This window comes from Zalophus californianus, chromosome 1 (genome assembly GCF_009762305.2).
Source record: "Zalophus californianus isolate mZalCal1 chromosome 1, mZalCal1.pri.v2, whole genome shotgun sequence".
Classification (NCBI taxonomy): domain Eukaryota; kingdom Metazoa; phylum Chordata; class Mammalia; order Carnivora; family Otariidae; genus Zalophus; species Zalophus californianus.
The window spans coordinates 110,547,714-110,568,942 of NC_045595.1; the positions used below are offsets into that span (position 1 = coordinate 110,547,714).

At 37.4% G+C, this 21,229-nt stretch overlaps 1 protein-coding gene across 1 annotated transcript in view; it reads left to right on the top strand.

Moving 5' to 3' along the window:
- Nucleotides 1-15,331, top strand: part of LOC113918234 (TCDD inducible poly(ADP-ribose) polymerase) — a 31,298-nt gene extending 15,967 nt beyond the window's left edge. Inside the window, 5 exon segments of the mRNA XM_027586494.2 lie at nucleotides 5,021-5,189; nucleotides 6,509-6,554; nucleotides 6,557-6,668; nucleotides 12,349-12,627; nucleotides 13,266-15,331. Of these exon segments, the coding sequence (XP_027442295.2) occupies nucleotides 5,021-5,189; nucleotides 6,509-6,554; nucleotides 6,557-6,668; nucleotides 12,349-12,627; nucleotides 13,266-13,713 (1,054 nt within the window). The 3' untranslated portion in view covers nucleotides 13,714-15,331.
- Nucleotides 15,332-21,229: the final 5,898 nt, after the last annotated feature.

Here is a 21,229-nt window from a genome sequence, read left to right on the forward strand (position 1 = left end):
ATGGCTAAGCATAAGAGTAATTATTAATAATAAACATGCTAATAAATATTCAGCAAATAAGTGCCTGTCTCCACCCTTCCCCCCCCATTCCCCATCCCTCTCCTACTAAAGATAAAGAAATCAGTCCTCCCATGCCACCACTGTTGGAGTCGTTTTTTAAAAGCAAGTCTGAAGTTTCAAGTTTGTTGAAAATACACCAGTGATTCTACTGCCCACAGAATCAAGTCCTGACCTCTTAACCCAGCATACAAAGCTTTTCATTATCTGGCCCCAGCCCAACCTATCCAGTCCAGTCTTACTCTTATCATTCCCTTCACACACACATACACCCTGACCTCCCACATGAACTGTATGTACTGCATGCTCTTGGCTCTCTCCTGCCTTGTTTGGTTGGCTTCTTCACATGTCAGTCACTCTGCATGTGATGTCCTACCTCCCATTGTCTGCTTGGTGGCCAGCCATACTTGGCTCTCATTCATCTACTCTAGGATACCTCCAATAAATACCTTTCCTGACCCCCTTTTCCAGCAGAGGTAGGCCCTCTGCCTCTGAATTGTTCCCAGAGCACCTTTGTGCCACATTTCACACCATACCACTGGGTTTGCTTGTTTCTCTTTCTCTCCTTACTGACTCTGGCCCTTTTCATCTTATCCCCAGCACATAGCCCAGTGCTTAATCAATGTGTCTACCTAAGATTTTTGTTTTTCACATTTCTTTCTTGGTTTCAAACAACTTATAAAATACAGAGAAATTGTCTAAAGATGGTGACATTCCTTACTGAGCTCCCAAATGCATAATTCCAAAAACCATTTATCTAACAAAGAGATCATGTTCTTACTAATTTCTGTTTCATTCAACTTTCTTTTTTTTTTTTAAGATTTTATTTATTTGACAGAGAGAGACACAGCGAGAGAGGGAACACAAGCAGGGGCAGTGGGAGAGGGAGAAGCAGGTTTTCCACTGTGCAGGGAGCTTGATGCGGGGCTTGATCCCAGGATCCTGGATCATGACCTGAGCCGAAGGCAGACGCTTAACAACTGAGCCACCCAGGCGCCCCAACTTTTTTTAAATAGTTTTGGTTTTCATTATAGCTCTGTTTATTATTTACATCATGGCCTTGTTTACGTTCTTTGTATCTGAAATATACATAGAAGAAATGGTTGTGGGACATTCTTTCTGACTTAATGTTGGTGTTGATGCTCTATGCATAGATAATAAATATTGGGAAATGTCTTACTTGGTATGTCAAGATATTGTTGAATAGGAGGAGAATCATTGTTATAAAGCATCTAAATTATGAGAATGGGTGTTCTTTTCAGAATTTTAAATTCGTTTTGTATCTGGATTCTTATATTGGTATGTGTGGTGGTGTGTTTGTTGGTGAAACGTGGAAACAGAATTGTTCATATTTTAACAATTCTAGTTCATTCTTTTGTAGCAAAAATCATCAATCTTTTTACAAGATTTTTTTTCCCTGATTCATCATGATAGGATTATATCTTGGGTAAGGTCAGTACTGATTGATTTAGCCACATGATATATTTAGTCAAATCTAAATCCTGTACAGTGGCTATCTCCCATACTCTCTCTTTTCTGGCCATCCCTTGTGGGTACATCCTTAGGCCAGATTGGGTTCTCATCTACCAGGATTATTGCACCCTACTTTTATAGAGGCTCCCTCTACCTCTGAATCTCTGGCATTGTCTGTCTTGCTCAGTCTTCACACATCCTATATTTATTGCTTCAACCCTTTATCACCGTCTGCTCAGTACTCTAAATTCATACTCTTAAATTTGAGGGTCTGAGACCCTGGGCTTACTTCCTCAGTTCATGGCCTGACTGACATCTCTCATGTTGCCTATTTTACCCTGGTTCACATTTCCTTATCTGTTTTGTACCCCTATTTAAAAGATTTCCTTTTCCCAGCTATTTGCACTGCTCCTGTCCCTCCCTGTCCCTACCCTTCTTCCAAGAAGTGAAACTCTTGAAGAATTATTTTTTTTCTTGTTCTTCTATACGACCCTGGTACTATTTTTACTTTCTTTCTTTACTGGCATTATTTCCTATTATTTAAAACGGTTCATAAAATTCTTTCTCTTAGAGAGAGCTCTCTTGGATTGAATAAAATAAAGCCTCTTAACTTTTCCTGATCTTTATCCATTCCTGGACACCTCTAACCACCTCCTGTCCCATAATGCTGCTTGCCTACTCTTTATCCTCTCATTCCCAGGATGTACTTGCCACTGATGAGTTTAGATAGGCAGATGTGTGGACTCTGGTTTTATGTTTTGTTAGTTATTTCTCTCTTGAAGGCCCCTGGAAGCCAGGAACTACATCTGTTTAATTCTTTGTGTATTGCCTAATACAGCCCACCATCACATTACCACACATACATGACTTATAACTGCCTTCTCATAATAGGAAACAATGGTTTGATAAAGAAGAGTGGTGTATGTTGAACATTTGGCATCGGTATCGCATGCATTTTTTTACTGATGCAGATGGAGGAGAAAAGAAACTCTTGGCTTTGATTTTTTTAAGCATTCCCTGTTTAAGGGAGAGCAGGTGGTAAAATTAATCTTATAAAAAGATAATTTAATGTTTTTCAAATTTGTTGTTTTGTCTCTGCAAAGTCTAGAAAAGCATATTGAAAATCAAATAGAGCTAAAACAGTACTTTGATACATCAATCCAAAGAACAGTTGATTGTAGTAAATTAGGATTTGTCATAGAAATTTCATAATGCCCAATGGACTGAAATGCACAGAGGATGTGGCAAAAGCTGCAGTTTTAGATGTCTTTCTCATGCAAATCATTATCTATGAAGTCTTAATAATACAGGCTTAAACAGAAATTGCTAGAGTGATGTCCAGAATAAAATCTGGTACTTTAACAGCAAAAAGCATTGGTTGTTTATAATGCACATTAACATAATAACTGCTGTTTCTAAGAATTCCTTAAAGAAAATACTGAGGATTTAACTCATAGTTGGGAACAGTTACTAGAAAATGAACTTAAAGCAAGAAAATCTATTTAGAACTGGAAATTATGTTAAGAAGGAGAAACAGGTTAATATCTCTCGGCTCAGTATCAGATTCTCCTAAAATTAAGTGAAAATTGTTTAAGCAACTTAATGTGAAGTTTAGTTTAGGTATAGGAGTTCTAGTTTTCAGCGTTTTTCTCTTCTTTTTTTAAAGAATTTTCCAGAAACACTTTTTTCCTTTTGAATTAAATATCCTTATTTAACATAAAAATTTTAAACAAGTGTCCAAATGTGACTTGGAACTACATTTTTTGTCTTATTTCCATTTCACACTTAAAGTATATGTTCCTTTAAATATCATGTCCTGCTAGTCAGTACTCTTTCTTTCTTTTTTCTTTTTCTTTGTCAGTCTCTTTCTGAGCCGGAAATTAGGGGTTTGGGGGAACTCCTTAGGAATTTTTAAAGGAACATCCTGCTTTTTATAAGTTACGTGCTTCATGGCACCATTATTTGGATATATGACTTGAGTTTGTTGTTTTTTTTTTTCCCCACAGAGAATCTGTTTCAGAAATTATGAACATTAGGATAGAGGGTGGGAAATAGATTTTCTTTCCCTGACATTTGCCAAGGGTGTTTATTGAGAGATGTTAATAGGTATTCATGGAAAAAAAGGAAGAGAGCATTGTCACAATTTTGGAAGGATACTTTATAGCCCTCATCATGGTACTTCAGTATTTACCTTAGCATATTAAAGGGACTGAGGAGTGGCTGCAGTAAGTAAATTGTTTAACTTTGTGTAACCAAGTTTTTTTCAAACATTTGACCACAGAATGCTTTTTACACAGAATACCTATTAACAGTCCTTGAAACAAGTGTTCCAAGAGAAGAATTTGGAAAGTGTTGTACTAACCAACAAAACCCATAGGTCAAAATTAATACCCTTTTCAAAATCCTAATTTACAGCAAGGAAATAAGTTAATTATTGGGAAAATGTGTTCAGACACCTGGATTTCACATGAACCAGTCATTGTGAGTGCCACTAGATCTGGAGTATCCTGTGTATTATAGACATCCATTTAGAAATTCATTGTGGAAAGTGTGGAAAGATGAAGGAATGTGTTTGGAAACTTAGTCACTCTGCTGATACCTATGATGTTACTTCATGATGTATTTTATTTTTCATATGTTCTTAAGGACATTTTGAAACATACACAAAAAGAACAGTACAATGAACATTTTTCCAGTTATTTAAATAACGGTTCAGATGTTTCAAACACTAGATGAAGATCCATTAAAAAAGAAAGACAAAGGTTTTAATTGGACCACCTCAGTATCTTAAAAGATACTGATTCATATAGTGGGATTTTCCCCCAATAGTATGGAGATATTTATGAAGTGCTGATTCAGCAGCAGCAGACCCAGATAACAAAATGACAAAAATATTCTCATAGCTAAACTTCATAGTAATCCAAACTATTTTTCTCTTCATGTTTTGCCAACTTCTTCCCCTCCAGCCCCCCGGATAAAAGATAGTATTGATATTGGGTAAAATAGCAATACTGGTCTCATCTGGGTGTTTTGTTTTTGTTTTTTCTTTTTTTCCCCCTTTATTCAGGCAATACTGTGTATTCTCTATTGACTTAGTTAAACTGATACCTCTGAAAAAAGGGGCAAGCTTCAAGAGAAGTTCCTTTTGTTTCTCTATCTGCTTGCTATGTCAGCTTCATCTTAAAACTGACTCCCTGATTGACTGAAACACCAGGGTTTGGGGGCGGGTTGGATTATGTTGATTGGTTTAAGTCTGTGATACTGTGGGAAAGCATCAGTCAGTCCTACCATGACTCCGTGGCCTGGAACCTTTGGTCTTGTTAAGAAAAGGCATGTAGGAAATGAGGAAACAACCTGTAATGTCCTTTTATTCCAAATAAGTTTTGAAAATTCTATAGCATGCTATACTACGTATTTTTAATGTCTGATAGATGTTTAGATATTTCTATTTTGCAATGTATTAACAGTTCTTTTGGGGGGTTCTTTTTAGAGGACAAGAATTTTGGGCAGATTTGAATGCCATGAATGTGTATGAAACAACTGAATTTGACCAACTACGAAGGCTGTCCACACCACCCTCTAGCAATGTAAACTCTATTTATCACACAATCTGGAAGTTCTTCTGTAGGGACCACTTTGGATGGAGAGAGTATCCTGAGGTATTTACAGATTCTTTTTCCAAAAAGTGCATTTAAAATTTTCTTGTCTTTCACTGCCCTTTCCTTCTAATCCTTTACAACAGTAACTAGACAGAACAACAAATCAAAGAGCTTACTAATGTAAAATTGAGTCGTGTCGATATAATTAACATTATTCTCAATTTTTCTGAGGATGTATTTCTTTCCATTAATCTGGAATCCATAAAGACCATTGTTATCAGAGAGGTAAAATGCTTTCCCCAGTATCTTATACTGTAGAAACCAAGTATTCAGACCCAGTGGCCCTTTGGAATAATTTTAATGAGATGAGCACTCGTGTAATTCTGGCTATTTTCTGGCTCCTGGGCTCATGTTCATTGGATCATGTGTTACACTTAGCATTTCCGAAGTCTAATGGGAAACAAGTACTCTTAAGCCCCTGGAAGAAATACTTGAAGATGTTTATTGAGCTGTGGTCAGGCAAAGCAGTCATTTAAAATTCTGTCATATGTGTACATGTATCCTTAGTCTGAGATGGTAAGAATAGCTCATAAATCACAAAGTAAGATTTTAAAAATGATGATGGGTTTACTTTGCCTCTGAATGAGAATTCTGAGTCAAGTTTAAAAACAGTGAAATGGACTTTAGAGATTAATTTCACATTCCCAAAGATTTGACTTCTTTGATTTGATTAAATTCATTTCTAGCATTACAAAAAGGGAGAACTGACTTATTTACCCTTAGGTTTTCTTTTAAGGCAATAGCAAAAGAAAACTACCTAGTATGTTAATTGCTTAATAATACACAAGGAAATTAAGATTTCTGAGACTCTTTTAAGTAATCACTAGTATCTAATACCTTCCAAGGAGAATAAGAGGCTGTTTAAAATGTATTCTCAGAATACATGTCCCTGTGTTTTTCCTCTGAAAGACTTCTTGGATTTGGAACTTAACTAGTTATTTGAACTGTATACAGTACCATCTTTAATCCTCTTCTGAAAATTTCCTTAAGAAATATAAACAAAAAAATCTCCAGGACATTGTTAAGGCCTCAAAATAGAACAGAGTAGTTCCTGGGGCCTCACATGTTTCATAAGGCAAAAATCCATGCTCTTCTGAAGAAGGAACATCTTTCTATTCTGTTTCTTTGCCCCCATACCTCCCTCCCCAAAAATCCTGTGTAAAGGGAATTAATTGACTCTGTGTACTTTATTGAAACTTTTCTGATGTTAACAGCAAGGTTAACTATTTTTGTCTTTAGTTATAGTAACATTTTTTCATATTTCATAGTGATTGCTTTTTTCTAACTTCTTGTACTTTACCTTCTATTTTCTACTCCAGTCTGTTATTCGATTGATTGAAGAAGCCAACTCTCGAGGTCTGAAAGAGGTCGATTTATGATGTGGAACAACCACTACATCCTCCACAACTCATTCTTCAGGAGAGAAATAAAAAGGAGACCCCTCTTCCGCTCCTGTTTTACACTGCTTCCATATTTACAGTAAGTGTCAGTGGAAAGCCTATCTTTACTCTCATAAAATGAGAGTACATTTTATGTAAATGTACAACTGAATACCAAAGAGTAAAAGATTTTAATTAGAGACTAACTTGGTTATTACTTCTAGAATGTGAAATTTTGAGTTATTCTATGGGTTTAATTCTTCAAAGAGTGGAGTTCAGATAAGCTACAATTAACCTAACTAAAAGAGTGATTATCCAACTGATTTTTTTGAATGGAAAGCAAGAAGTAACATTTTTGTACAACAAAAAGTAATTATATCTGGAATGAGGCAGTTTGCATTTGCTTCCTATGTGGAAGATTGAGTTTCCTGATGATAACTGTCCATGTAATGGGACTGCTTCCCAGTACAGGTAAACTTCCAGGGCAAGTAGAGAGCGTCCTTCAAGGTGGCATTCTCCAATTCTACTTCCTTGAGTAAATTTTCATGGGAAAGATTCTTTTCAAAGAATTTGCATTCTCATTTCCTAAGTAAGGCCCACCTTCCTGTAATACTCATTAAAATTACCTGTCATACTTCTAGGTTGAGACTGAATTCAACCTTCTGAATTGTAGGTGAGCTCTTCTTCCATTTTCCCAAGTGCCATTTCTTCTTCCTCACCCCCAGATAGCCATAGATGCCAAAAAGGTAGAGCATGTTAACAATAGCATGGCCATCTTTGAAAGTTAGTAACTCTAGGAAAATTGTTATATACTCTTCATCAGATATACCATATTTAGAGCCTGATTTTTAAAATAATGCTAGGTTTACTTGGGTTTATGGACTGGGGAGGTCTAGAGTAATACTGGTTTTTCTCTTAGAGATGCTGTTTTTATATTCGTACTAGTTTTTTTTTTTTTTTTAATTTCAGTCTCAAACTGTGTTTTTCCCAGATCATAATGACAGAATTTTAATGATTCTAATTATGAGATTGCAAAGGGAACATTAAAAACAAAATATAAATGAATAAAAATCCCTGAAATGCTCAGTATCCAAAAGCAATTTTTAGTAAGGCTTATTTTAGAAATATATGTTGGCTTTGGGTAAATGTGTGCTTTCTTCCTAGTCCGTGTGTGAAAAATCTTACCTTGTAGGTTTTTTTTTTTTATTAGAAGCTAATAAAAATGCCATTTCTGTGATTTCACTAGCACAGCTGGAGATAGTGTCAGCGTCCAGTAGTTAGGAACATATTGTCCTCCTAGTGAGACGGTAGAACTCATTAGTGAGACCAGCAGCTTGGCATGCTGAGCCAATCAAGCAAGATGTAGCTTCTGAGTGAGAGTAAGAATGCTCATTCGAGTGCTGCATTGTTGGGGGAGTTTTACAGAATGGTGAACATTGATTGTTTCAATCCTAAGACAAATAATTATGGAATAACCCCTCCCCCTCTTTTTAATTTAGGCTTATTTTGTAAAAGTATGAACTCTGAAAATAATATAAGCAGTAGTAGAATTAATGCCACAAATTTGGCACCTTACCATTTGTAACATAGTCTTAACAAGAGAACAAAGAAAGTCACTCTATTATCTCTTCCTTTTTCTTTCTTAAATCTCCTATTTTAGTTTTCTTGTCTGGAACAGTGATAATCAGGTATAAAGTAAGAGCTTAGCAAATCAAAGAGATCATGCAGACATTTCAGTGAGAAAAGAGCAAAGAAGCAAACAGCAAGTTCACCAGGGTGGAATGGGTAAACGCAGCCCTTCAGTTCCTATGTGCCCTAGAGTCTGGGGCTATGAGGCACTCAGACTGGCCTAGTCGGAAGAAAGTTGAGAGGGATTAGTTTCAAAAAGCAGACTGCAAAAACTGATTCCAGAAAGACCATGATTTTAATCTTAGCCAGGAAGAAAGTTTTGTTTTTAAGTGTTAGTAAATGCATAGGGTCAGATTAAAACATAAGTGTCAAAAAGGCCACAGTTGTCAGGAAATCAGAGATGCCTAGGAATTGGGAATGCCAGAACAGGGGAGGTGAGGAGAGGGGCCTGGCTGACTTAATCTATGAATTTCCTGCAAATTTGACTCCTCATAAATGAGAGTTTCCCTGGTGCTTTTAATTCCTTCCAGTTTCATTGAGCTATAACTCACATACAACTCTGTCAGTTTAAGTTTAAGGTATACAGCATAATGATTTGACATACGTATATATTGCAAAATGATTACCACAGTAGAATTTAGTTAACATCCATCACTCATAGTTACAAAGAAAATAGTTTTTCCTTGTGTTTGCTGCTTTTTAATGAGGCTGATAAAAAGGAGCTTATTCTTTAATAATCTTGGAATACTTGAGCTGAGGCTGCATAAGCAAACAAATCTCAGATTTAGAGGTTTAGGAGTTCATTTTAGCTGAAAGGACATCTGTCCTGTACAGTCACCCTATGGTCATGGGAAAGCCTGATAGAGTTTGACTCCTCCCCCAAAGGATAAAATGAATTAGTTTTTACTTCATCACTGAAAGTGAGTCAGGAAACATCTTTTGAAATTGCAAGGGGAGGGAAGGAGACTGTAAAAGATGACCTTGAATTTTGAAAATCCATTCTTCAGAGGTCCTTGACTAGAAGTTCCATACCCTTCAACTTTGCCTCTTTGAAGAAGGCTGGTACAGCGCTGTGAAGCACATGGTATGTCATTGGAATACCCATGAGCTGAATACAAACTCAACATCCTCAGAAAATAAAGCCACATTTGTAACTGTGCTTGGAATATCTATTTCTAACTCATGGCAACTGGAGTGTAGAAGTCAATCAGACAGCTGTCTATGTGCATTTTTATGTTTTAGCCCAATTAGGATGTTGGCTTACTAAAAGTAAGCGTCTGTAGATAGGAATGGATGATAATTATGAATATAAATCTAATTTATTGTTTTAGGATGGATAGGATTTACTTACACAGGCTTATCTTCAAGTATGTGTGAGTCTTCTTTGGTCAGTGCCAGGATTTCAGTACGGCTGTGACAGCAACCTAAAACCTATTTTGGGCAGAGTGGTTGGGAGAATCTTACCTTCCTCCCTCAATTCAGAAACCTCTTTTGGGGAATGCCTGGGGTAGCTCACTTGGTTAAGCGTCTGCCTTGGGTTCAGGTCATGATCCCAGGGTCCTGGAATTGAGCCCCATATCAGGCTGCCTGCTCAGCAGGGAGCCTGCTTCTCCCTCTGCCTGCTGCTCTCCCTGCTCGTGTTCTCTCTCTCTCTTGCTCTCGCTGACAAATAAATAAATAAAATCTTAAAAAAAAAAGAGAGAGACCTCTTTTGGTACTTCAATCCCTAATAATACTGGAAAATCTGGTAGGCTGGAACTTACTCTTTTTGCAGAGCAGGAATAGAGGGAACAGCTAAAAATAGCTTATATTCTGTGTTTCCTGCCACTTCTCCAGAATAGTGATGGCTTTTGAAGGAGTTACCTTTCAGAATCTTACTAAAGCAGTGGGGCCTCTCTTCAGAAAAATGTGCCAGTGAATGAAGGCTCTGGAGGAATCTGTCAGGGCTTTATGAAAACGCCCCAGAGGACAAGAACTGTTATGCCTCTGTCAGGAAGGTTAGAGAAGCCAGTGCCCCTTTAAATTGACCCCTGAACTTAAAAGTACATGGGGGATTCTGTAAGCCTTGGCTCCTCCCAGAACTCTATCTGTGTCTCCCAAGGGACCTTGAGGCATGCTAAATCATAGGCACAACCACTTGAAGGGGGCAGGTGTTAGAGAAGGCAGTTGTGCTTCTATAGCTTTTTAGCTTCTTATCAAGTCATCTCTTAAAAGTCAAAAGACTGTGACATGGCGGTGGTGGTAGTGGGAGTCAGGCAAACCTGCATTGCAACCCTGATATACATCCATCACTTTTAAACCTTGAGAAAAAAAAAAAATATATATATATATATATGTGTGTGTGTGTGTATATATATATATATATATGTATATATATATATGTATATATATATATTTATTTCTCCTATATTTATATATAAATATATATATATATGAATTGTGAAGTGTGTAGCAGTGGAAAGAATATGCATCTAGAAACTATGTAGATAGGCCTGGGTTCAAATCCTGTCTCTGTTCTTTGCTACTATGCTAGCAGTTTCTTTATTTGAAAAGTACAGATAACCAAGCCATCTTGCAGGGTTGTTATGACAATTAGTGATAAATGTAAAATGCTTGTCCATAGTATGTGCTTACTATAAGGTGGCTATGATTATGAAGAGGGTGATGATAAGATATGCTCTTGGAGATTAGGTGCACGTTCACTCATGGTTGTAACCTCTGTGTCACAAAGCTCTTTTGAAAATTTTAGTTTCCTAATCCATTTGGCAGACTTAATGCTTCCTTGTGACCGCTGTATGCTGAAGAGTGTTCTAGTACCCTGGCCCTGAGTCTGGGTCACAGGGCCAGGATTTCCTCTCTCTCTGATTCTTCCTTTTTGTTCTGTTTTGAAAATGGCCAAGAAATATAATTTAAATTTAAGCATTTAATTGGGCAGGAATAACTATTCAGCTACTACTTAATAGAAACTCACCTGTCAAAGTGTAACAGACCTGAATTTAAAGGTTCAAGGATATACATTCTGGTGTCTAAAGCTTAAAGTATTAGCTCCATCTTAAGCACACCTAAAGCTATAAATTTGAATATAGTTGATGACTTTGTTGTTACCTGTGATATTGAAAAATGAAGCAAATACCAAGTGTCAGCTTTCAGTGCCTACTCCCGTGATTTTTGTTTGTGTTTATACAAAAAGTATAAGCTTTTTAATTTTTTGAAAAATTTATTTTAAAGAGAAAGAGGAGTCACATGTGTACGTGCAGGGGTAGGGGGCAGAGGGCAGAGGGAGAGAATCTTCAAGCAGATTCAGACGCCCCCTGAGCATGGAGCCTGATGTAGGGCTCGATTCCACAACCCATGAGATTCACGATCTGAGCCTAAACCAAGAGGTGGACACTTAACTGCCTGAGCCACCCAGGCGTCCCTAAGCTTATTTTTAATATTTTGTGTCATCTTTCTGTAAGCTCCCTCTTTCCTGCCTACCTTACTTTGTCTCCCCATCAATCTGTTCCCCCCACCTACCTAGTGTTTAGTAATGGTAAATTTTTCTGCTTAGTACAGCAAAGTTTGAAGAATACATATAAATTATCATTGCTCTCTAGAAAACAGAGTTTCCTTAACTATATAGGCAAAAAGAGGAGTCTAGGGTTCAAAGTAAAGATATTTATAAATTGGCTCTTGGCTTGCGTGCTTGCCTTGTACATTCCAGAGTTTTCTCCACAAGGAGGAGGCTAGGAAGAAGCTAATAATAGGTTATCTATGTACAGGCAGTGTTACTTTAAGATTTTTTAAATTTATTTTTATTTATTTATTTTTTAAAGATTTTATTTATTTGACAGAGAGAGACACAGCGAGAGAGGGAACACAAGCAAGGGGAGTGGGAGAGTGAGAAGCAGGCTTCCCCCCAAGCAGGGAGCCCGATGTGGGACTCAATCCCAGGACCCCGGGATCATGACCCAAGCCGAAGGCAGAGCTTAACAACTGAGCCACCCAGGCCCCCCCTAAGATTTTTTTTTTTAATACATAGCATTTTCTATATAGTTTTTTAAACAAGCACTTAAGCTATACAAATTATAGTTTTAGATACTGCTATAGAGCACTATAATGTGAGATGTACTTAAATGTTTTACATTGACATTCCTTCCTCTCCCTTCTAGGACACTTGGTGGTGTTCCCACACAGGCTCCTCCACCTCTTGAAGCAACCTCATCATCACAAATCATCTGCCCTGATGGGGTCACCTCAGCAAACTTTTACCCTGAAACTTGGGTTTATATGCATCCATCTCAGGACTTCATCCAAGTGCCTGTTTCTGTAGAGGACAAAAGTTATCGAATCATTTATAATCTTTTTCATAAGACTGTGCCTGAGTTTAAATATAGAATTTTGCAAATACTGAGAGTCCAAAACCAGTTTCTTTGGGAGAAATATAAAAGGTAAGTCAGCAGTATGTAAAGTTTAAGAGTTTTTCTTAATATAGCTAATGACAAATGCAGAACATAATAGTAAAGGACTTTGACAAAACCTAGTATGTTTGTATTTTTTCATATGTTAACTCCCATATACTCTTATTAAACATACCATGTAAGTTCAGTAACTTGCCACCAGTCATACAGCTAAGATACATGCTGGAGTTTGAACCCTGGCAGTCTAGCACCAGAGGCTTTGCTCTTAATCACTTTCCTATGCTGCCTCTCAAGTCAGCAGAAAAACAAATGCAGTACAAAAGAATACATGCAGGTTTGAGTAATCTCAGAAGAGGACACTCTCAGGTAGGTGGAATTAGACAAAGAAGTTATCCTGAGAAAGTAAGTTTGTGAACTAGATTTGAAATGGAAGAGAGAGCAAGTGAACAGGTGTTGGTGGAAAAAAAAAAAAAGGGGGGTTTTCTTGTCTGCAGTGGAAAAGATAAGTTTAAACTTTAATATGATCTTTGATGGCATTTTGCCCTTGAAAGCTACTTTAACATTTCCTCTTCATTGAAACCGTAAAGAGAAGATTGTGACTACATCTTGCCTATTAAATTGATCTGTACCTTCCTTCTTCTGAATTTCCTGTCCACTCTTTGCATTAGGAAAAAGGAATATATGAACAGGAAAATGTTTGGCCGTGACAGGATAATCAATGAGAGACATTTATTTCATGGAACATCCCAGGATGTGGTAGATGGAATCTGCAAGCACAACTTTGACCCTCGAGTCTGTGGAAAGCATGCTACAATGTTTGGACAAGGCAGTTATTTTGCAAAGAAGGCAAGCTACTCTCATAACTTTTCTAAGAAGTCCTCCAAAGGAGTCCATTTCATGTTTCTGGCCAAAGTGCTAACTGGCAGATACACGATGGGCAGTCATGGCATGAGAAGGCCCCCTCCTGTCAATCCGGGCAGTGTCACCAGCGACCTGTATGACTCTTGTGTGGATAATTTCTTTGAGCCTCAGATTTTTGTCATTTTTAATGATGATCAGAGTTACCCTTATTTTGTTATCCAATATGAAGAAGTCAGTAACACTGTTTCCATTTGAAAAATCTTGGTACTGCTGAATTATTTGATATGAACTCAATCCAGCATTTGTAGCAGGTTTTGGATGGGTGGGACAGAGTAGGAACAGCATTGGACATTAATAGGGCACTTTTAAGACCCATATTTTTAAGTGCTAGAAAGTGAAATTTTTTAAAAGAAAAATACAAGTTTTAAAATGACCACTTATTCTTTAATTATTTACTAACTGTTGTCAGTGTGGAAAAGACTACAGATTGCATACTCTTATTCACATTTGTACATATAGGCAGCAATGGTATTGGAAGCATTTTTAAAAAGAAACTGAACAGCCTAACTAATTAAATGTGACTTAAGCCTGGTAGAAGTTTGGCCAAATGAAATGGAGGCTGTGAGCAAAGTGAGGGTTCTATTTATTTATAATGATAAAACTGACTGGAGCTAGTACTACCATACTTATTCCCTGTCCAAAGCATCACTTATGGTGTAGGATAAGTTCATGAATTCTGGTGGGTGGAAAGAAATTTTATTTCTATTGGCAGAACTGAAATGTATCACCCGAACTGAAATGTATCACCCAATCAGAGAGTATCAATAACTTTAAGTGTTCTGCAGAATTTGCCTGAGGATTCAGAGGAAGTAAAAAAGAAAGAAAAGAAAAAAAGAAAGAACCATATTGAAAAATTTTTGTCACCAGCAAAATTTTTCACTAACTGGTTATATGGAAACATGATCTGGTGTTGTTAAACTTCAGCCTTAGAAAACTCAGTCCTCATCCATTATTGTCTACCCAATCTGAAGAGGTTGGGCAGCTAATTTGGTTAAAGTCAGTCTTGAGGATTAGTAGTATTACTGTATTTTAGAGTTCCTGACCTAGGCCCTGACTGAAGGTTTAAGAGAAAGGAAGTACATCTATAACTGAATTGATAAGGTTTATTACCGTGCTTTGCACAAAGTAGACCTCTCAAAAGTATTTGTTGATTGGTGGAAGTATTGTTAAAGGTGGTTATCCCACCCCATCCTGCTTTGCCAGATGCAGCTGGGTTCCCTGGCTGACTCTCTATTTTACACTACTTAATAGAAACACAAACTTGGAAATTGTGCCACTGGCCCAGCTGGAGCAATGTTCGGTGTATATGCTAATGCCTCTGTTCAGACAGGTAGCAGCTCGGTATACTTGCCTTAAGCAAAGCAAATACCTGGATTTACAAAAGTGGAAGGGGTTGTTCACAAAAGAATTTTCACTGTGGAATTCTTTCAGATACCGAACTCTCCTAGTATGTTTGTGGCTATTTCATTTACACAGAACTTTTCAGGAACTCCTGTGTTGTTTAAAGCAAGATATATCTATCCTGATGTCTCAGTGAATCAGTCTGTTTAAGCACTTATCAGGGCTTCCACACAATTATTTATATTGCCCTAGTTGATCTTGTTGTTTGCTGCCATTGGCATGAAACAGCCAACTGTGGCTGTTACAGTTGTTCTTTCATTCAATTATAAACTTGTAAACCAGTGATTCCCAATCTTTTCAAGTTAAGACACCCTACCATTGCTTATTTGATTTTATGAAACTTGTTCCTTTTTTTCTCCTTAAAGGAAAATAAAGCTTTATGACATATTTATTTTTTTTAATAAAACTAAGCAAAAATAAAAGTTTCGGTAATTCTTTAAAGCTTTTGTTGTTTTAGTTCCATTTAAGGATAACTGAGTTCAGCACATAGTGGATGATCTATCTGTAAATGCTCGTTGATTGGTTGAATGAATGTGTGATTGAGTGACAATGAACAGACCCAGTCAGAGCCTGCTGCTTAAACTTCTGTGCTCCAGGAATCAGCAGAAACTATATTAGGTATCAGTCAACTGTAAGTCACAAAAGAAGACTGAATATTTATTTTGCAGGTAAATATTTGAGGAAAAGGGACAAATTGTATATCAGCAAACAGCTATAGTGAAAATATATGAGCAGGTTGTCCCCATCAACAGGTACTGAAGGAAATATGAAAAGGAATTGTAGAAATCTTGTCAGCTGTCAAGCACCTTAGCTTTCAGCCAACTTAAAGTGATTGATTGGTAAATGTGAGCATCTCTGACAGTACTTTCCCCCCAGTGCAATAATTTTTAAATTCCTGTGTAGTATTGTATGTTGTTTTAACTAAGCAAGAGCTGTGGAGTCAGTCTAAATTTTGTAATGGTTCCATGGCTTTAAAACATACTGAAAAGCATTCAGTAAATCTTTCTCCCTACTGACACAACTATAATTTACACCATTTCAGAAAGCTGGAACTTACTCTTAATTTAAACTATGGTTAAGATTTCCAGGGAGAGGCTGCAAACTCAAGATATTACAGTGTCATACAGTCCTATAGACAGGAAGACTTTTTTATTTTTTATTTTTTTTAAAGATTTTATTTATTTATTTGACAGAGCACAAGTAGGCAGAGAGGCAGGCAGAGGGAGAGGGAGAAGCAGGCCTCCCGCTGAGCAGGGAGCCCGATGTGGGACTCGATCCCAGGACCCCAGGATCATGACCTGAGCCGAAGGCAGATGCTTAACTGACTGAGCCACCCAGGTGCCCCAGGAAGGCTTTTTTAATATGTGCAAAGTTTATAAATATTGGATCCTTTGTAATTATAATTCTAAAACCCAACTCTGTGCTTTTGCAACAAACCTGTTTATTTTTGTAAATGATTATTTAGATATTAAAGAGAATCATGAGGGCCTGAAATACTGATCATTAAAGAGGAATTTTTATTATACTAGGTCTGAAAATGACTGAAAAAGAATGTATTCAACACCCAAACAGTGCTATACAGTCAGTTTAAATCAGAGGGGTTTTTCTTCATTTAACGATGGTAATACGGACCACAAAATGTTCCTAGTTTTCCTTACTTGGGATCAAATAATCAAATGTATTCAGAAAATTCTGTATAACGCTTCTAAAATCTAATCCATATTGCTTATGTTGTTGCTATTTGTGTGGTGTGTGTGTGTGTGTGTGTGTGTGTGTTTAAATAACGTAAGCTCTTCCATTATACTATAATTTTGGAAAAATCACTTAACCTTTCATATGGTTAGTTTTCTCCTATTTGAAAATAGAAGGTTTTTTTTGTTTTGTGGAGTTTTGTTTTGGCTTTTTTGTTTTTGTTTTTGTTGAGAGACTACAAATAAGAATGATCCAACTTTGAGATCCTATAATGCAAAAATGTTTTGTAAAGTCCTGTACAAACTGGTAGTGTTTATCTACAAATTAAAAGCCAGATACGGGGGTCCCTGGGTGGCTCAGTCAGTTAAGCGTCTGCCTTTGGCTCAGGTTGTGATCCCGGGATCCTGGGACACTGTGCCCTGCGTCAGGCTCCCTGCTCAGGGGGGAGTCTGCTTCTCCCTTTCCCTCTGCCCCTCCTCACTCCCGTCCCAGCTTGTGCTCTCTCTCAAATAATTCTAAAATAAAAGAAAATGTATTTGGCTTTAAAAAAAAAAAAGATTTTATTAGAGGGAGAGTGGACAGGGGGAGGGGCAGAGGGAGAGGGAGAAGCAAACTCCCCACTGAGCAGGGAGCCCAAAGTAGGGCTCCACATGGGGCTCAATCCCAGGATCCCGGGATCATGACCTAAGCCAAAGGCAGATGCTTAACTGACTGAGCCATCCAGGTACCCCAGATATATTTTCTTTAGAGAAGACAGTGTTGGGTTTTAAAACCTGACCTATATTTAGGGACTCTTACTGAAGGCAAGTTAAAGAAATGAAACAGTACTTTTTACCTTTTGCTAACTTTTCTCGTAAGCTATCGTGATAGAAAAATTTGCTATTGAAAGGTTTCATCAGCATTATTAGTTGGTCTTATTTCATATGTTATTGTTTTAATTCACTGAGCCTATCTTCTGGGAGCCTGTCAGATGGAGCTCTTTTGAAGCTTAAATCTTACATGAATGGAAGTGTTTGTGTGTTAGAAGTGTTCCATGGACACTTTGCTAAATTTTCCAAACTAGAGCAGAAGTGTCCAACCACTCTAAGAATTTCAGAATTTCATGGACTTAATTGCTCTTAAGCACATGATTAATAAAAGGAAAAATGATCAAAAACTTCTATGAATTCAGTGGTCTTTTAATGAAAATTTGTTTTACTTATCATAGCCATATCTGCGTTTGATATGTAGGATATACTTAGTCTACAGACAACATTTGGTGCTCAAATGGATTAATGGGCTACTTACAATAACTCCCATATGCTGCTAGAGTTTATAGCCAAGAGGCTAGAAGCCACTGGGCTAAACTATTTCTATATTCAAGTTTTATAACTATATATCTCCTTAATTGTATCCAATCTTTAAAAAGCCTTCAATCAGACCACTAAGGGGCACAAACTAGTGTTCAAGAGCCTCTAACCCTTCTAATACCTGGCAAGTTTTAGGTGCCAAATTATCATTTGGCAGGCCTTCTGTTCAGATGCATCAGCTGCCCTTCATAGTATTTCACAGTACAGTAAAGACTGCATCTAATAAATGTGAGTACACTAAACAGATGCTTCTCATGATAATAAAGGACTCTTCAATGCTCATCAGTTTATAAATCGGTTTTTGAGCAGCAGTGATGGATTTGGGGCATTAACCCACCCTTTTCTAATGAAGGCCCTACTTAAAGGTCTGTATTTCATAATATCTTCGTCAAGAATTTAAGTCATAATTTCTAAGCTGAGTGGAATGAAATGTCCCACTCAGGAGTAGCAACCACAAATCTAATTAGCATTGGTCTCAAGGATCTAAGCTACATGAACCCAGTAACTACAGCTTTAGTTCCAACCACTCATAAATGTAACTTATTTCTTTCTTTCTTTTCAAGATTTTATTTATTTGAGAGAGCGAGCACAAGCAGGGAGAGCAGCAGGCAGGGGGAGAGGGAGAGGCAGGCTCCCCACTGAGCAGGGAGCCTGCCACAGAGCTCGATCCCAGGACCCTGGGATCATGACCTGAGCTGAAGGTAGATGCTTAACCAAAGGCAGACGCTTAACTGGCTGAGCCACCCAGGCGCCCCAATGTACCTTATTTCTAAATGCAAGTTTCTACGCACATGACTTACATTTTTTTTTCTAAAAATACAAGTTCGTAATCTTATTTTTATAGTTAACTTTGTAGACATATACAAGTCAGTGCTAGATAGGAGTGGGAATGCAGATTTTCTCAATCACTGTTACTCAATTTTGTGATGAGTTACTGTCATTTATCAGAAAGAAATGGTTTAGTCACAAGCCTGAGAAAGTTACACAATCTTAGTATGTGGCTTGTGGACTAATTGAGATTAAAAAATGTAAAGCAGTTAGCCCAGTGCCTAGCTCATGGTATACAATAAAATTTTAGCCAGTGGTAGTAGTATGGTAGGCTAAATAATGGCCCCCTAGGAACCTGTGAATATGTTACATTATATAGCAGAAAAGGCTTTGCAGTTGTGATTCAATTAAGGGTTTTAAGATGGGGAGATTATCGTAGGGAGCCCAATATAATCACAAGGGTTCTTATAAGAGGGAAGCAGAAGATCAGAGATTGGAAGATGCTATGCTGCTCACTTTGAAGATGGAGGATGAGGCCATAAGCCAAGAAATGCTGGTCGTCTCTAGAAGCCAGAAAAGGTAAGGAAACTGTCTTCCCTGGAGCCTCCAGAAGTACTGCAGCTCTGCTGACATCTTGATTTTAGGACTTCTAGTCCCCAGAACTGTAAGATAATAAATTTTAAGCCACCAAGTTTGTGGTAATTTGTAATAGCAATAAGAAGGTATTACAAGTAGTAAATATAATAGAAATCCTATTAAAGAATTGTCAAGAACCTCATATAAATTAGCAACTGAAAAGAGCACCACAAATAAAAATTCCCGTGCTTGCTGGAAATTTTAAAAGTTCGTGTGAAATTCCAAGAGAGTAAACCACCAGTGGCTTTCTGAGAGTGGTATATACCCATGCTAAAGACAAACCTCATTTAAGACTTCTTCTAAGGGGTATTTACTGAATAGCACTGTAGTGAGTCAGATAGCCCGGTCCTTGTGAAAGATGGGGAGAAAGCAAACTGCTTTAGAGAATTGGTGAAAAAGAGGTAGGGATGGCAAGTTTTAGTACCAAGATTGTCTAAGAGTGGGTTTTTTTACAGACTCATGCCCCCTTTGGGTGATCTTTTGTTCTTATATAGGAAAGAGTACACAGCTATTTAGAAAACATTTGTTGACTAGCTTCTAGAACCCTGGGAATTCCTCCTTGAAAGGGCACTGTGCTCCATGATCTAGAGTAGCTTCCTTTGCCTTAGCAAGGTACAGGGTTTTGTTTTGTTTTTTCAGCCTCTTTTTGCTAAGGAATATCAGAAACCCTTGTCTTTGTAAAGATTTCATTGAAGTCTCAAATCTTATTAAGAATAACTCCACTCCAAAGTGTCTTATTTTCTTGTATTCAGGAACTTATTACAAAAAGACTGCATTGAGCTTTGCTTTGAAGAAAGGGACATCCACTTAGCTTTGCTTTTCTTTTCTCTGTTGTACCTTCTTCTGAGGAGTCTTGTGGAAAGGGTCAGGGTAATCAGATTGTTTTGGTAAAAATGCATAAGGGTGTTTTACATCATAATGAATATAATGAATTCTTTATCATAACAAATCCAGAACAGGTTATTTCAACACTGATTATTTCAAAAGTGCAACATTTCCAAGGATTCTGTGTAATTCCCTTGGTTCTCCCCTCACTGTTATTGCTCTAGCCTCAAACACTATATTTCATTTGCAACATCCAAAAATAGGAAGGGATGAGCTTCATCTAGGGCCTTTTTTTTTTTAATTTCAAAAGTTGGAAAAACCTTACAAAAGCACCCCAGTGGTCTGCCATTTTTGTATTATTGTCCCAGGTTTTATCATGTGTCCATGCCTAAACCATTCCCTAGCAAGAAAGACAGAATCACTATTAATGATTAGAACTAATCAATATTCACACGGTAGGGCAAGTGAGTGATCCATTAAGCAAGCTGTCGCCCATACCTGAACAAGATTGGGATTTTGTTAGGAAGAAGAAAGGTGGCTATTGGGGAGAAAAAACAGTAATTATCTGTCACACATACTGATTTTCAAGGTTAAGTTGAGGGATTGCATTAAAGGGCACTCCTTAGGAAGTTTTCCTATCTATTTCACAAAGACCCTAGGTATCCATTTCCTTAAAGACCAAGTGGTTATCGAAGGAAAACCATTGTTTCAGAAAGCTTACAAACTGACATAAAGCTGGATTTACTACTGTCTGGTCTTTGAAACTTCCAGATTCTAAATGGAGCTATTTTTAATGTGAAACTTTGGTCTTCCTAATGGACTGACAAGAAGGCCTACGCAGCATGGGGGGCAGGAACAAAAACCATTATGTTACTTAGGTTGGAATCCTAGCATCATTATCTCCATGTGGGGTAACTTGAGCAGGTTAGCATCTCTTAAGATTCCATTTCCTTATAATAAATAACCTCATGGTCTGTATAAGGATTAAAGGAGAATTCATGTAGAATACATACCACGATAATAATACTGACTTCTTTTTA